The 16,163-nt window shown below is 54.6% G+C and overlaps 2 protein-coding genes across 2 annotated transcripts in view; both read right to left on the reverse strand.

The window, feature by feature from the left end:
* LOC144724193 (carboxyl-terminal PDZ ligand of neuronal nitric oxide synthase protein-like) overlaps positions 1-2,196 on the reverse strand; it is a 43,425-nt gene extending 41,229 nt beyond the window's left edge. Inside the window, exon 1 of the mRNA XM_078603109.1 lies at positions 1,054-2,196. Coding sequence (XP_078459235.1) covers positions 1,054-1,158 — 105 coding nt within the window. The 5' untranslated portion in view covers positions 1,159-2,196. The remainder of the gene's footprint in view (positions 1-1,053) is intronic.
* A 4,233-nt stretch (positions 2,197-6,429) lies between these two features.
* The window catches only part of DDC (dopa decarboxylase), a 31,393-nt gene continuing 21,659 nt past the window's right edge, over positions 6,430-16,163 (reverse strand). The window contains exons 10-15 of the mRNA XM_078603216.1: positions 16,032-16,099; positions 13,379-13,455; positions 13,037-13,056; positions 12,718-12,816; positions 9,254-9,355; positions 6,430-8,645 (exon numbers count right to left, since the gene is read on the reverse strand). Coding sequence (XP_078459342.1) covers positions 8,388-8,645; positions 9,254-9,355; positions 12,718-12,816; positions 13,037-13,056; positions 13,379-13,455; positions 16,032-16,099 — 624 coding nt within the window. The 3' untranslated portion in view covers positions 6,430-8,387. The remainder of the gene's footprint in view (positions 8,646-9,253; positions 9,356-12,717; positions 12,817-13,036; positions 13,057-13,378; positions 13,456-16,031; positions 16,100-16,163) is intronic.

Here is a 16,163-nt window from a genome sequence, read left to right on the forward strand (position 1 = left end):
CCCCCTGAATCAGCGGGCACCAAACCCATGCCAGAATGTGGTGAAGGTGGTGGTCGTGGTGAAGGTGGTGGTCGTGGTGAAGGTGGTGAATGTGGTGATGGTGGTGATGGTGGTGAATGTGGTGATGGTGGTGAAGGTGGTGAATGTGGTGGTCGTGGTGAATGTGGTGAACGTGGTGAACGTGGTGAAGGTGGTGAATGTGGTGGTGGTGAATGTGGTGGTCATGGTGAATGTGGTGGTCATGGTGAATGTGGTGAAGGTGGTGACGATGGTGAAGGTGGTGGTCGTGGTGAATGTGGTGAACGTGGTGGTCGTGGTGAAGGTTGTGAAGGTGATGAATGTGGTGAAGGTGGTGAAGGTGGTGAAGGTGAAGGTGGTGAATGTGGTGAAGGTGAAGGTGGTGAAGGTGGTGGTCGTGGTGAATGTGGTGAAGGTGGTGAAGGTTGTGAAGGTGGTGAAGGTGGTGAATGTGGTGAAGGTGGTGAAGGTGGTGAATGTGGTGAAGGTGGTGAAGGTGGTGAATGTGGTGAAGGTGGTGAAGGTGGTGAAGGTGGTGAATGTGGTGAAGGTGGTGAATGTGGTGAAGGTGGTGAAGGTGAAGGTGGTGAATGTGGTGAAGGTGGTGAAGGTGGTGGTCGTGGTGAATGTGGTGAAGGTGGTGAAGGTTGTGAAGGTGGTGAATGTGGTGAAGGTGGTGAATGTGGTGAAGGTGGTGAAGGTGGTGGTCGTGGTGAATGTGGTGAAGGTGGTGAATGTGGTGATGGTGGTGGTCGTGGTGAAGGTGGTGATGGTGATGAAGGTGGTGGTCGTGGTGATGGTGGTGAATGTGGTGAAGGTGGTGATGGTGATGGTGATGAAGGTGGTGGTCGTGGTGATGGTGATGAATGTGGTGATGGTGGTGAATGTGGTGAATGTGGTGAAGGTGGTGAATGTGGTGAAGGTGGTGAATGTGGTGAAGGTGGTGAATGTGGTGAAGGTGGTGAAGGTGGTGGTGAAGGTGGTGAATGTGGTGAAGGTGGTGAAGGTGGTGAAGGTGGTGGCCGTGGGTCTCACCTTGGCCTGGAACTGGATGCCGTGGTGGAAGGCATCGTCGATGTGCAGAGGAATCCTCGAGTCGTATCCATCATCCACGAGGTTGTATTTGCTCTTCAGAGGCATGCTGCTTGCTCCGGGTGATTCAGATGATATTGATGACGACGAAGATGATGATGGTGGCGGCGGTAATGATGGAGATGGTGATTCAGATGATGTAGATGATGTACGGGTGTATGGCCTCCAAGAATATGACGATGTTGTTAGTGATGAGGACGATGATGAAGAACTGAACGCCTCCGCTGCAATTGTTGCACGAGTCTGTGGTCTCCAAGGAGCGGATGACGATGGTGATGACGATGGTGATGAGGATGGTGATGATGGTGATGATGATATAGAATTGAACGCGTTAGCAGCAATCACTGCACAGGTCTGTGGCCTGCAGAGAGATGATCTATGACGATAAACACTGATGATGATGACGGTAGTGGTATCACTAATGATGATGATGATCAGATGGCGGCGATGATGCCGCTGATGATGCCGCTGATGAGGATGATGACGATACCAAAAAGTGTATCGGCTCCGACGAGGTGAAGACACGGCAGTCGCAGGAGGATGATGAGGAGCAAACGATGTCTTACGGCAAAGCCACGGCGCGCGTAATCACCACCACCACCATCATCCTCGCGCAAAGGTTACGCGTACTAAGGTCAAACCCCGGGTAAACACCGCTACCTACGCCTGGCCCGCTCCCTCCCCCCCTCTCTCTCCTGCAACGATCACCAATGGCGAGGGATGTTCATTGCGCGCAGTTCCCCACCTCCGCGTGTCTCCGCTCACCCTCCCGTCTCTCTCTCTCTCCCTCTCCGTTTGCCCGGCTCGCTCGCTCGCTCGCCTCGACCGCTCCTCGATCGCTCCCGCCGCCCGCCTCGCCTCTCTCTGTCCGCGTCCCTCTGCGCGCGTCTCTCCGTCTCGCCCGCCCGCCCGCCCGCTCGCCCCGTCCGCTGTGCTGTGCGGTCACTCCGACGTCCGAGCGATCTTGCCGTGGGTGGTGGTGGTGGTGGCGGGGTGGTGGTGAGGGGGTGGGAGAGCGGAGAGAGAGAGGCCGGGGACGGGCGGGCGGGCGTTTCTCGGGGGGCCGTGGCCGATCACGCAAAGCCGCCGCCGCCGCCCCGGGGGAGCGCCCCCTGCTGGTACCTGCAGGGACCTGTCCCGACCTCCAGCCCCGCCACCAGAGCTACCGGTACCGCCCACTGGGGGTGTGCGACTTCACCATCATCATCATCACCACCGCCTCCTCCTGCTGCATCACCATAACCACAGCCAAAGGCAAAGAACCCCCGTATAGCCTCGAAAGATGTTTGGAGCAAGTGCTCTTAGCGATCACCTATGAAGACCCGCAAGGCACACGAAGGGGGGGGGGGTCGCGTATGGATGTTGAACTTCTTTCACACCGTACGTAGACGACCGTGCCAATTGGAGGTGCAGGGGAACAAACGAAACAAGCACCACGCCCGACCGCCTTTGTATCCCCCGTGGCGACGTTCAAACAGTGCACCAGGAACTCTTTTGAGGCCGAGTCGACCTCGGGGAGGCTCAGGACCGGTTCAGATAATCGTCGCTGGCGTTGGCCGTGAGCGGGAATCGGACTCGGCTCGCCGCTTTTGCAGTTCAGCGCGGCTAACCGCTACCTTACCGCACCCCACACAACCACAACGACCACCACCATCGCCCCAGCATCACCTCCCCGCCCCTCCTCCTCCCATACCAGCCAACCCTCTCGCGTGGCCACGCGTCAATAAACTCACAGCACGTGGGCGTGGGCAGGTAAGGAGCGGGGCAGGTGTGGGATGGTAACCACGTGGGCGGGCTAAGCGACGCTCACTGCAACTAAACATCCATCACTCACACATCATTGGCAGCCCGAGGACAAAGTGGCCCAATACGCTAAGCGGTCAGCAACAAACAGCAATGTATTTAAATATATTAATTTAAAATTACATACATAGAGCAAAACTGTTTCACCCGGATGAGGAATCCCTTGAGATGGAGCATCACGTTTACAAAGGAGTCTATCAACAACAAGGCAACTCATCTTCTTGGTTCTTTCGGTAAAGTCACGTAGAAGGGAAGTGATAAAATAATAAAAATAAAACACAATAAAATAATTCTCACGACGTTTCGGCTACAACGGAAGCAGCCGTCTTCAGGTGAAGAATGAGACACTGCCAAGCTAGGAGCTTATATATATAAGCTGAGTTGGAGGTGTAAGAAGAGCGCCTTAACAAAGGAATGTGCATATCAAGAGGAATTCAGCATATTCATGGGAAATGCGTAGGAGGTGGGTGGGGGGTTTCAAAGTCATAGAGGCAATGTTAATAGTATATAGTATGTAGAAGCTTCTACATACTATTAACATTCCCTCCCTTTGTTAATGCTACCCCCTGCCCTCTCCCTTTGGTGCTGCTGATCCTGCATAATGCATGGGCATAATATGACTTTGAAACCCCCCCGCCCACCTCCTACGCATTTCCCATGAATATGCTGAATTCCTCTTGATATGCACATTCCTTTGTTAAGGCGCTCTTCTTACACCTCCAACTCAGCTTATATATAAGCTCCTAGCTTGGCAGTGTCTCATTCTTCACCTGAAGACGGCTGCTTGCGTTGTAGCCGAAACGTCGTGAGAATTATTTTATTGTGTTTTATTTTTATTATTTTATTACTTCCCTTCTACGTGACTTTACCGAAAGAACCAAGAAGATGAATCCCTGCAGTCACTAAAGCTGTAAATCGAAACAAGGCAACTCCTATGACTAATTGGGAATGGGACGCAAGCGTAGGATTGATCACCCTGTCGCTGGCCGCCTTTGGGGAGGGTGTATAGTGTGAAAGGCCGAAACACCCTAGGAACCAAAGGTACACTACTGACGATGCGCTCCCCAAATTTCACCAGGCTCACTGTTCATGAACTCTTGGAAGTGCTTGCACAAAGGATAGTAACATCTCATCCTGTGTTCTTGGAATCAGGGCGTGTCGTGGGACATGCCGAGCAGATACTGGGTGACAACGTGCACACAACTCCACCATCTGTGACTTCACTTCCAAAGTGGAGCGGTGCGGAGGGTAGAGGCAGAAAGAGAAGTGTGGTGAGTGAGTAGTTGAGTAGGTGAGTGAGTGGGTGATTGGGTGGGTAAGTGGTTGAGTGGATTAGTAGTTGAGTGGGTGAGTGGGCGGGTAAGTAGTTGAGTAGGTGAGCGAGTGAGTGGGTAATTGGGTGGGTCAGTGGTTGAGTGGATGACTAGTTGAGTGGGGGCTAAGTAGTTGAGTGAGTGGGTGAGTGAGTGGGTGATTGGGTGGATAAGTGGTTGAGTGGATGAGTAGGTAAGTAGGCGGGTAAGTAGTTTAGTGGGCGTACGAGTAGGTGGTGGAGTGGATGAGTAGTTGAGTGGGCGGGTAAGTAGTTGAGCAGGTGAGTGAGCGATTGGGCGGGTAAGTAGTTGAGTGGGTGAGTGAGCAAGTGGTTGAGTGGGTGAGTAGTTGAGTGGGTGGTGGCCGAGTGATGGAATGTATGGGTGAGTTGTTGAGTGGGTGAGGGAGTGGGTGAGTGAGTCAATGGGTCTTGGAAAGTGGTGAGGTTATTTGATATGAGCGGAACGATGCAAATGATCAAGGAGAATACCTGACGCAAGATTGCCAAATATTGGAACTCTCAAAGCAGCTGTGCGGAACTGCTTGTACAGTCGGCAGCCATCATCCACTTGTAGGGATCTGTCAAGGAGGACGTGGGGCTCGGAGGGCAGCCGTGTGGGGCTCGGAGGGCAGCCGTGTGGGGCTAGGAGGGCAGCCGTGTGGGGCTCGGAGGGCAGCCGTGTGGGGCTAGGAGGGCAGCCGTGTGCCGAGAGTGGAGGCAAGCACACGCCGGGCTTGGTCGAGGTGCCCCTCTGCTTTGTTGTTCACGCCGATGGACTCCGTGGCCACTCGGGACGCTCCATCGCTCGACTCTGGCTGGCGGTGACGCGGCGACCGCGCCACCTGGCGGCGAGAAGCGGCATCGTCCTCGCGCGGCGCTTCCGCGGCCGTCGGGAACGTTCTTTCCTTCCGATATTAGGAAGCCGCTGGGAGCTGCGAGCTTTACAATCACCTGGATTGAAAACTCACTCCTTTAGAACTGCCTTGTGTTTAGTTTGTCGTTCCCTCGCACCTCCGACGAGCGCGGTTGTCTCCGAACCAACGCGACAGAAGTTCAACACGCACACGGTACCGGCACGAAGCGATAACCACGCCGGGTGTTTGAATGCTTTTTAAATATATTTAATGTATTCATTGACAGATACTAAACACATCTCGTGGATTCTCTCGTGCCACTTGTGGCTGTTGCGGTCCACGGCTTTGCACAAATCAGACACGGAACCCACGTGACCAGGCCAAGGAATCTCGCACCTGTGGGTACCACCTGAGGAGGTGGCATCGCTGTGCCACGCTTCCAATTCATTTACGTGGCCAATCACAGTGAACGAATGGCGTGAATCACCGTTTCAAACGGGTGGGGGGTTAACCAGCTGAAGTTCGCTCTCATTATTCGGAGTACGAATGCCATCGGTGAGACTCAACGTGTTGCTGGCGCTCCACAACGATGGCAGACCGAACGAGGCACACAGCTTCAACAGAAACACGGAGGCGCAGAAAGACTCCCACCACGAACACACCCCCCCCCACTCTGACTGGTCTGGGGTCTAGATTTACCGCCTGCCACGAAATGTGCAAGTCAAGGATGGGCCCTGTACAGCCACCAGCGGCGCCTGCCAACTACACGGACCTCAAGTCCCTCCCCGATCTTCGCAAGCGAAGAACCAACCGACGACTACCGAAGGGTCGGTACAGGATCGCTGGCCTGGCCCCGTGGGCTAAAACGGCACAAAGTGACATCAGCGACAACAACAATAACAACAACATCAGCAGCAAGTCACAACGGAGAAGGCACGCACATGCGCACACCCAGACACGCGTGCACACAAAAAATCCCTACCCCCCGGCAAAGTGTCACCTGTAACAGACTGTTGGGGCAAGTGCCGTTAGCGAGCACCTGTGGCACTGTGGCACTGTCGCACACGAGGGTGTGGCCAACACCACGCCCGGCCACCTTTGTCTCCCCCGGTAGTGATGTTTACACATCGCACCAGGTGATCATTTAATATTGTGTGATGTTGATCTGGACCACAGATCAACAGACTGCCACACACACACACTGATGTTGATCTTGACACAGGCCGCCCGGAGCACACTGCCGTCACAGCGTGGTCGTGCACGAGGAGCACTCAGTTTGAACTCGCCGGCTGGATGTTTGAACTCACCATCGTATCTTTACGCGTTAATTCCTTGATTTTGTAATGCGCCCCCCCCCCCCTCACTGGCGGAATCTCACCGAAGCACCACAACAACAATAACAACCGCTGCCTCCGCGACGACAACAACAACAACAACGAGGAGGAGGAGGGGCGATGGATGGCGACCTCGCACGCGCCAAGAGAGCGACCCAGGAATCTGAAGCATCGCGGGACGCCTCCCCCACTCGACGTTCTCCTGACAGGGGTGACCCTCACACCACTTGAGCACGTCGTAGTGGTGGTCGTGGTAGCGGGAGGAGGTCGTCGCGAACAATATTATCCATGATATGGTTTTTTTTTTGCTTTGGGTGAGATCTCGTAAATAAGAATGTGTCGTCAAACCCGCCAACACCTGAGGGCACAGCCACCACAGGAGCCCGACTTAAGTGAGATGGATTTTGTTTTGTTTTAGTCCAGCCATTAGTGAGCTTGGCAACAGCACTACTAGTAATTATTATAATAATCAAGTGCTAGTTCTATGTACAGCAAAACCTTCCCTCTCGCGAGTTTAGCTTTCGCGGTTTCGCCGTTGACAAGTGTCGAGGTGCAGAGTGCGTGGACCATTCGCGGTTGTTGACGGCGAGAATCCGGCACGCGTCGCGACTGCGCTGCTCGCGCGATGATGGAGGGTTGATGCGGGGGGTGTTGTCGTGGGGGTGTCGTGGGGGTGTCATGGGGTTATCGTATCACGAGCCCTGAAACCAACCCCCAGCTTTCCCATTTGCTTCTGGAGTTTGCGGATCGCGTAACGCCCGCGACGGGAAAGGGTTTGCTGCGTCGCATCGAAGTTCACGAAATTTTGCATCGGACAATCGCGGAGTAGGAACCACAGACCGAGCTGGAAGGCTGCAGCCAGGCGGTGCGCCGACGTTACCAACGCTCGATCTGCAGTTCTCTACGTACTAAGATGTTTCCAGCCCATTAGCAGCGAGTGATTATTTTACACGTGGGAGGAAAGCGGAGCACCCGGGAGGGATCCGAGTCGAGGTGTCACTCGTGAGTGCCAGCGAGAAATCTGGCGGCGGCATTTTGGATAGTCTGAAATGTGACGGTGCGTGCATGCGAGGGGGCAATCTATCCCACCGTACAGAAGGGACAGGCGTTACGAGTCCACACTTCGCTGTGCTGTGTTCAGCTGGCGAACCAGGGGTACGGCACCTCCTCGATGCGCACGCGAAGGGAGTGTCGTGATATTTTGGTATTCGTGCGGTGATCCAAACCCTCGCTGCCTTCTCCACCACGGTGCTGGATTATAGGCAGCCATGTGCGTATCCACCACCACCACCACCCGGCTTGGCTAAGGTATGGATTCGAAAATGGGATTCGAAGCCAGGATCTCAGCATCTCTGTGAGCTACGAAGGCCACCTCTGTGATGACGACGACGATGACGATGATCTAGAGACACCGGCAAAACACTTCGGCTCACTCAACACTGAACACGTGGTGCTGTGACAGAGCGGGGACTGTGACCTTTAAAAGTGAAAAACAAAAATCTGGAAAAACCTGGGGATGGGAGTAGAGTTAGAAGTAGATTAGGATCTGGCTGTCGAGTGGATATGGTTAGGAGTAGAGTCTGGGTGGTTAGCGTATATAGGGCTCGTGTGTGGCTGGGTGGTCAGTGTGGTTAGAGGTTAAGACTCGTGACTGGCTGGCGAGTGTGGTTATGGTTAGGAGTAGAGTCAGTGTGGTGAGGGTTAAGGCTCGTGTCTGGGTGCTCCGTGTGGCTCGGGCTAGGGCTAGAGTCTGGCTGGTTAGTGTGGTGAGGGTTAAGGCTCGTGTCTGGGTGCTTCGTGTGGCTAAGGCTAGGGTTAGAGTCTGGCTGGCTAGTGTGGTGAGGGATAAGGCTCGTGTCTGGGTGCTCCATGTGGCTCGGGCTCGTGTGTGGGCGGCGTTCTGGGCGCTGCCTTCCTCTCGACGCTGCCGTTCGCACCGTGGGCGGGATGAGGCCGGGCCGTCTCGCTCCGTCAGCGTGGGCCTCCGGCCGCCTGACCTCCGGCGGCCTCGCGCCCGGGCTCCCCCTGCGGGCCGGGCGGCCCCTGCGTGAGGGCGGAGGCGACGCGCAGCACCTGGGCCCAGGCGAAGGCGACGTCGTGGCTGCCCGTGCGGCTCGAGCAGACGGCGAAGCGCAGCACGAAGCGGCCGTGCAGGCGCGAGGGGACGAGGTGCACGGCGCGCTCGCCGTTGATGTCCTTGAGCAGCGTCTCGTTGAGGTCGTCCGGGCCCTGCGGGCGGCCGCCGCCACCAAACAAAGACAAAGATCACCGTGTGGCCTGGAACAGACTGTTGGGGCAAATGCTGTTAAGCGAGCAGCTATGAAGGCCGGCACGGTGGGACACGACGGGGTGGGTGGCTAGCACCACGCCCGGCCGCCTTTGTCTCCCGAGTGCCGATGTTTACACATCGCACCTCATTTGAGGCAAAGTCGACCTAGGGGAGGCCCAGAACCGGTTTGGAAAATCGTTACCAGTATTGGCTGCAAGTGGGAATCGAACTCGGGTCAATGGGTTCATCGTACAATGCGCGAACCATCACGCTACCCCCCCACCACCTCTCCCCCCACACCACCACTACACCTCCCAAACACCGCCCCCCACGGCGGTGGCAGCAAAGGGAAAGCGCTCACGCACGCCAACAAATGAGTGGAAAGACAACCCCGGGCACCCCCTGTGAGGTCACACGGCGTCACCGCCGCGTAGTCCGCAATTCTTGCAGTCACACCGTGACGTCAGCAGCACGGGGCCGGCGCGGCTCGGTTGTGCCGTGACGTCAGCGGCACGGGGCCCGCGCGGCTCGGTTGTGCCGATGGAGGTGGCGTAGGGGAGGGACGAACCTTGAGACGGAAGCAGACGAGGCCGAGGACGACCGTGGCGCACACCTCGAACCTCTCGTCCGCCCGCACCAGCGCCTCGAACTCGTGGGCGAGACGCACTTGCTGCGACACGGCGAGAGGGGAGCCACGGGGAACCACGGGGAGGGGAGATGTCACCACAGCTCCCTCTCCTCTCTCCTCCACCACCACCACGGCCTCCTCAAATCGCGCACCGTCACGTTCCAGACGATCCAAAATTCCGCCACCAGACTTCTCGCCGGCACTCGCGAGCGACACCTCGGCTCAGATCCCTCCGCCGCCTCCCGGTGCATCCCGCACGAGGTCACACTCAGCGTCTTCAAGATCCTCCATGGGCACCCTCCTGCCCACCTCCCCCCTCTCATCTCACTCTACTTCCCTCCACGCACTCTCCTACCTCCCCCCTCTCATCTCACTCTACTCCCCCCATGCACTCTCCTACCTCTTCCTCTCAGCTCACTCTACCCCCCCCATGCACTCTCCTACCTCTCCCTCTCAGCTCACTCTACCCCCCCCCCATGCACTCTCCTACCTCTCCCCTCTCATCTCACTCTACTCCCCTCCACGCACTCTCCTACCTCCCCCCTCTCATCTCACTCTACTCCCCTCAACGCACTCTCCTACCTCACCCCTCTCATCTCACTCTACTCCCCTCCACGCACTCTCCTACCTCTCCCCTCTCATCTCACTCTACTCCCCTCCACGCACTCTCCTACCTCGCCCCTCTCATCTCACTCTACTCCCCTCCACGCACTCTCCTGCCTCTCTCCTCTCATCTCACTCTACTCCCCTCCACGCACTCTCCTACCTCCCCCCTCTCATCTCAATCTACTCCCCTCCACGCACTCTCCTGCCTCTCCCCTCTCATCTCACTCTACTCCCCTCCACGCACTTTCCTACCTCTCCCCTCTCATCTCACTCTACTCCCCTCCCCGCACTCTCCCCATCTTTCTTCACATCGGCTCACTGACCGTGATTCAAACTCTTGCTGTCCCATCGCTCATATTGATTTCTTTATCCTCAACAGCCACAACTCAGAGGCAAAATGCCAGCAAACTGTCGTCGATGATTCATCCACTTCTGGAGAACGGCATCAGGATGGGGGTGATAATTGGTGTAATTATTACTCGGGAAAGGTGGAGTCACTAATTAGTGGCGGGGGGGGGGGGGGTAATCTATACCCCGGGATCAATGTCTCGAATGGCCACAGAGAAGAGTCATCTTCGTTCTGATTCGTGGTTGTGTGGTGTCAGGTTTATGTTGTTTTGTGTGTGTTTATATGTATGTGTGTGTTTATATGTGTGTGTGTGTGTTTATATACGAGTGTGTTTATATGCGAGTGTGTTAATATGCGAGTGTGTTTATATGCGAGTGTGTTTATATGCGAGTGTGTGTTTATATGTGTGTGTGTTTATATGTATGTGTGTGTTTATATGTATGTGTGTGTTTATATGTAAGTGTGTGTTTATATGTAAGTGTGTGTTTATATGTGTGTGTTTATATGCGAGTGTGTGTGTGTTTATATGTGAGTGTGTGTATGTACATGCGTGCTGTATGTTTGACTGATCCAGGTGCTGTCCGCTGCCTGAAGGTCACCAGCCCGAGCCGCTGGATGTCCACGAGCGAGAGAAGTGCACTGACATTTGCAAATGTCAGACGCGGAAAGGCAATCGCTGATGGAGCTGCGATAGAGCCTCGCGCAAAAAACACACAAACCCCCTCCCTGCCCCCAACCCCGCTCCCCCCCCCCAAAAAAAAATTGAATTACAGCAGTGTGGAGACGAACGGCGAGGAGCGAGCGTCGAGATCGGGCCAGAGCGGGAGCTTAGCGGGCGCCAGGGGGCCGCGGGCGGTGGTCACAGAGACGCGCGGGACGGGACGGGCCGTGGGACGGACGGATTAGCGGATGGACAAATACCGTGGACAGGTCACGGTGGATGGAGGGACAGTTTCAGTTTCATTTATTAGGTGTAGCCCTGTGAGCCATGCGGCTCTTGACTCGGGTGCAACCGCAACAAACGAAAACATTAACAATGTTCTGCCTCACGGCAGGTGCTTTGCTCCATGCGGGAGTGGGGGTGTGAGTACACAGGAATGTCCTGTTTTGAGGGTGAGTTTGGTCACGTGAACAGGAAGATACGATTTGACAGCCTTTCAACCACGAGGCTGGGGTTCCGCAATTACACAGAATTCAAGATGGCGGCAAACATCGCGTCCCAGTGAAGTCAGCTGTAATTGTCCATTGTGGGACTTTAAGAAGCAATGTCTGTAAGTTCGTTTATGTTCTTATAATACTGGGAATGCTGTTATAATGTTAGAATGATAGTTATAATGCTGTAAATGCCTTTATAATGCTGTTAAATTGTTATGATAAAAACGAGGCCTAGTTAACAACAAAGCCTGCAACTTTTCGTATTGTTAATGTTCCTTGTAATCGAATAAGTCGAGTCAAACTTATACTCAAGTAACTATATTGCGATATTGAGAGCAAGGATGACGAAATATCTTATCCACAATTTAGTGTTATGTGTAATACTGTACATCTGGGGTGCAGTGTGATGATTACACGATGTGCCTTTATTTAACACAGTAGCTTATTCTCTTGTATAGCTATTCAGTACTGTTGTGGGCGCCTGGTCCATCCAGGATCTATTGTTGAGAAACATGTTATCTAGGATAATGTTGTGATGCTGTAGTGTTCATGCATTGTGTTGATGTTTACAAGCGTTATCTGTGCTGTGTTTCCACCAGTTTTACCTCGTTCAATTCAATAAATGACGTTTGGAGTCGGATGTTCACCCTGGCTCTGAGGGTTTATTGGATGCGAGGTTATCTACTCGGCTAGCGGTGCAACACAGAGCACAGCGAGGCCGAGACAAACAAAGAACATCTTAAAGTGACTACGCGCAACAGAAAAATCCAGGGAAAAACATCAAAGACTTGAGCGTGGACAGATGGACGCGCGGACAGGTGGACAACGTTGCGGCTGATGGGCAGTTGCTCGATCGAGACGGAGAGATGGACACACAGGCAAGGCAAAGATGCCCCGTTTAGCCTCAATAGACTGTTGGGGCAAGTGCTGTTAGCGAACACCTATGAAGGCCGGCACGGCGCACGAGGGGGTGGGTGACCAACACCACGCCCGGCCGCCTTTGTCTCCCAAAGTGGAGATGTCGCATCAGGTACTCATTTGAGGCTGAGTCGACCTATGGGAGGGCCCAGGACCAGCTCAGATTAATCGTCACTGGTTTGCACCCTTACTCCCCACACAGACACATACAGAGGCAGGCACAGGCTGCTAGGATCCCGTAAATAAACGATGGGCCCCCACTCTTGCTGCTGCTGCTGTTGTTGCTGCTGCTGTTGTTGTTGTTGTTGCTGCTGCTGCTGCTGCTGCTGTTGTTGCTGCTGCTGTTGTTGTTGTTGTGAGTGCGGCTGTAGCTTACCTTGCGCACGTGCTCCTGCAGCCCCTCGACCCCGTAGAGCCGCATCACGAACCACAGCTTGAGCGAGCGGAAGCGCCGCCCCAACGGGATCTGCCAGTGCTGGGGGAGCGAGACACGGGGCCAGGGTCAGAGTGAGACACGGGGGCAGGGTCAGAGTGAGACACGTGGTGGTGAGGGAATGAGACACGTGGTGGAGTGAGACGTGGGGTGGTGGAGTGAGACACGGGGATACAGAGACGAGTAATTCGTTGTTCTCAGTCAAAAACTGTTACTGAACATTTAAATCACCATCTAGGAGGAATTAATGATAATAGTTTACCCTGTAGTCCGTAATGAGTCCTGCACACATCAGCACAGAAAAGAAGAATAGAAATAACAGCATTGTTATTTTGAAATACATAATTGGTAGTAAGAAGGTGGAATGGGCTTGATAATGATAGTGAAGTAAGTTTTGATGGAGTGGATGAGCGAACGAGGTGGTCACAGCGCGGATTTCACTTCTCATCGAATCTTTTCCTGGGCCACCCAACTCGCATCACCTCCCGACAGCGAAGGAGAGCGGTGGCGGTGGGGGAAATATTTTCTGGAGCTCAGCCCCGGCCAGCTCCGGCTGACATGAATCCGCGGCGGTGAGGCGTAAGGGCTGCAGCTGGGACCTCACCCGACTCCTGGTGGTCGTGTTTCAGGTACAGTGGTTCCATCTTGAAGGCGCTGATGAGGTCTGCCTTGCTCTTCACCCTGCACGACAAGAGAGGTTGGCTGGGTAATGGACGCATACAGCCACCCTCTCCCCCCTCACTCTTTCTCTTGTATCGATCCACTGCTGGATAAGGGCCTTCCCACGCCGCGCGGTTCCAGGCGGCTATGAGACCACGTGGTTTCAGCAGAGTTGGTCGAACAGAGTGGAGCAACGAGGGCGTCCAGAATAAACTCATCATCCGAAACCCACACATCATCACCGCACCTCCTCAAGACGTTGATCAGCAGCTCGACATTGGCATCGAGCTCCTGAGCCGCATTGCCGTACGCAATAATACAACAGCAGAGGTTGGCTAAAACTGGGACCATAGACGTGGGAGCACAGTACAGTCCAATATGTTCAAGATGTACTCGCGCAGCCCGGAGCTGTCCAGTTTAATGAAGGGCGATGCCTAAGGGGGGTCACCAGGTGGCGGGAGATTGACGAGTGGTGGCTCGCAAAACAGTTCGTGGCCGATGTCTTTGCAAGTCGCCCGATCTGCCTCGTCCATCGGTAGAACACTTTACCCGCAGAGTGACGGCGTCACTGTGTAACACATTGCCCTTCAATTCATCTTCGGAGCAGCTTGCCTAATTTATGTAAGCACAACACATCTAGTGCAGTGGTTCACGGGAAATGTTCACTGCGTGTTTCCCAAATCGTTCATTCGCGGGCCATTTTTGTTGTTGTTGCAAATAAAAAATGTTTGCCGATGTCTGGTCGTGACGCCGGCACACGTGGCCTGCCCTCTTGTCGAACGACGTCACGAGATGTTGTTGTTGTTGTTTTTTCTGTTGACGTCCGTGCACGTGAGGCAGACGATTCGCAGCGGGCACAGGCACGGGCAAGACACCCGCAGCGTTCACGAGGGGGAACGTTGCGCCAAACGTTTGGGGCAACGTTACGCCAACGTCAACCTGTTTACTGGGTAAAGTGCGGAGGAGTGTGGGGTGATGGGGCAGGGAGGGAGTGAGATCGGAGGGAGTGGAGGCAACTTGAGCCGTGGATCTGCCCTTGAGCTCAGCGAGCGAGCGAGACAGAGAGTCGGATAGACTCCGGGATCGGCCACATCTGAAATGTTCCGCGGCTGAACAAATAATCGATACCCAAACGACTTGCTCGGGCAAACGCCGCAATCACGCATCGATCGCCGCAATTACGCGACCCCCAATTGCGGAGCGATCACCACGCAAATTGGCGAGCGTCGCTTGCGAATCTCACGTGGCAGAGTCCATGGGGGAGTAGGGGGGAGGGGTTGGACCATACTTCACCACACTGGAGAGTAGAGATTAGTTAACGGGGGAGCAACAAAGGGCCAGCTTGAGATGTTGGCCGTGGCTTGGAATCGAATTCGCATGGACCCGAGGGTTGAGAACGCAGCGTGCTGGCCACTGCGCCACCACTCCGCGCCACGTCGCCGACACGGCGTGGGGGAGGCCTTCATCCAGCAGTGGATTGGCACCGAGTGCTGTGCCGTATTTGCCGCGACAGCTGCACGATTTTAACGTTGCCCTTCACGCGGTAGAGCCTCGCCGAGTCTCAAGGCGTGTTCAAAGGACAGCCCTGCGTTGAGACGTTTGGCCAATTCCACTCAAAGATCTCCGGTGTCCCGTGGGCAGTGACCTGGTTGAGATTGAAGGGCGGTTGATGGCATCAAAGCCCGAGTGTTGCGATGGCACTGGGTAATCGTTTAATAGATTACTCTTTGAAATTCCTGTCATACCAGCTGTGCTATCTGGGGTGTCCTTTCGTGAGATGAAGTTTCCATTAGTAAATCTCAGAGCAGCGAGTTACCCCCCCCCCCCCCGCCGAGCGTTAGGGATGTCCCTTGGAAGGAGATGTCACAGAACTGCTTGCGAGGTCCATTGAAGTGACGTATTCTACTTACACACTAGGGGGCAGCACTTACTCGCAATGTCCTGCCGGCAGAGACACGTTCCCAGTCAAGCGGTTTTTGTTTTACAGTAAAGTTTTGAAACTGGGAATGGAGAAAATGCAGTGGATAGCCACATTTATAATAACGGGGTATTTTTTTTCTGTGCAGTTGCTTGTGACCAGGATAAGACATCAACTCGCTACACTTGCAAACCTGGGGCGACTCAGAGCCAAACTCGAATCCAGGTCCGCGGAGATGGCTGGTTTAGTGTCCCTGAAACCCTCAGCAAAGACCGGTATCTGTACTTATACAGCGCTGTGCTACTCCACTGCTAGATGAGGGCCTGCCCATGCCGTTGCAGGTCGTGTGGGGGTGGGGCGTTATTGGACGATACCTCTCCACGTTGGTCAGTGCGTGTTGGTGAAGGTGGCGGGAGGGAGTATAGACACGGGAACACATAAGTGCAGTACAACAGTGGCTTGGGTGGTCCCAGCAACCCATAACACCTGCCACCAACCCGCCTCTTACACTATTCTATTTTTACCAAACGTTCACAAATCTGCTGCTCCACGACTATACGCCAGGCACGCAAGCTTTTCAGAGCCCCACGTTTGCGCATTAAAGTGTGGGACGCTACGGGTCGAGCGCAGTGTAGTTGTTGTCGTGGGTCACGAGAGAGTGAGCGCGCGAGTGTCGTACCACATGGCCGAGCAGTCAAAGTTCACCTCCATCATTTTGTGCGGGTTGAAATTGAAGGAGTCTGCAAACTGAGACAAACAGAAAAGAAAATACACCACGTGAAATATTTTCAGTGGATTGTGGGAGCGATCC

The sequence above is a fragment of the Lampetra planeri genome, chromosome 20 (genome assembly GCF_965212315.1).
Source record: "Lampetra planeri chromosome 20, kcLamPlan1.2.h2, whole genome shotgun sequence".
Classification (NCBI taxonomy): Eukaryota; Metazoa; Chordata; class Hyperoartia; order Petromyzontiformes; family Petromyzontidae; genus Lampetra; species Lampetra planeri.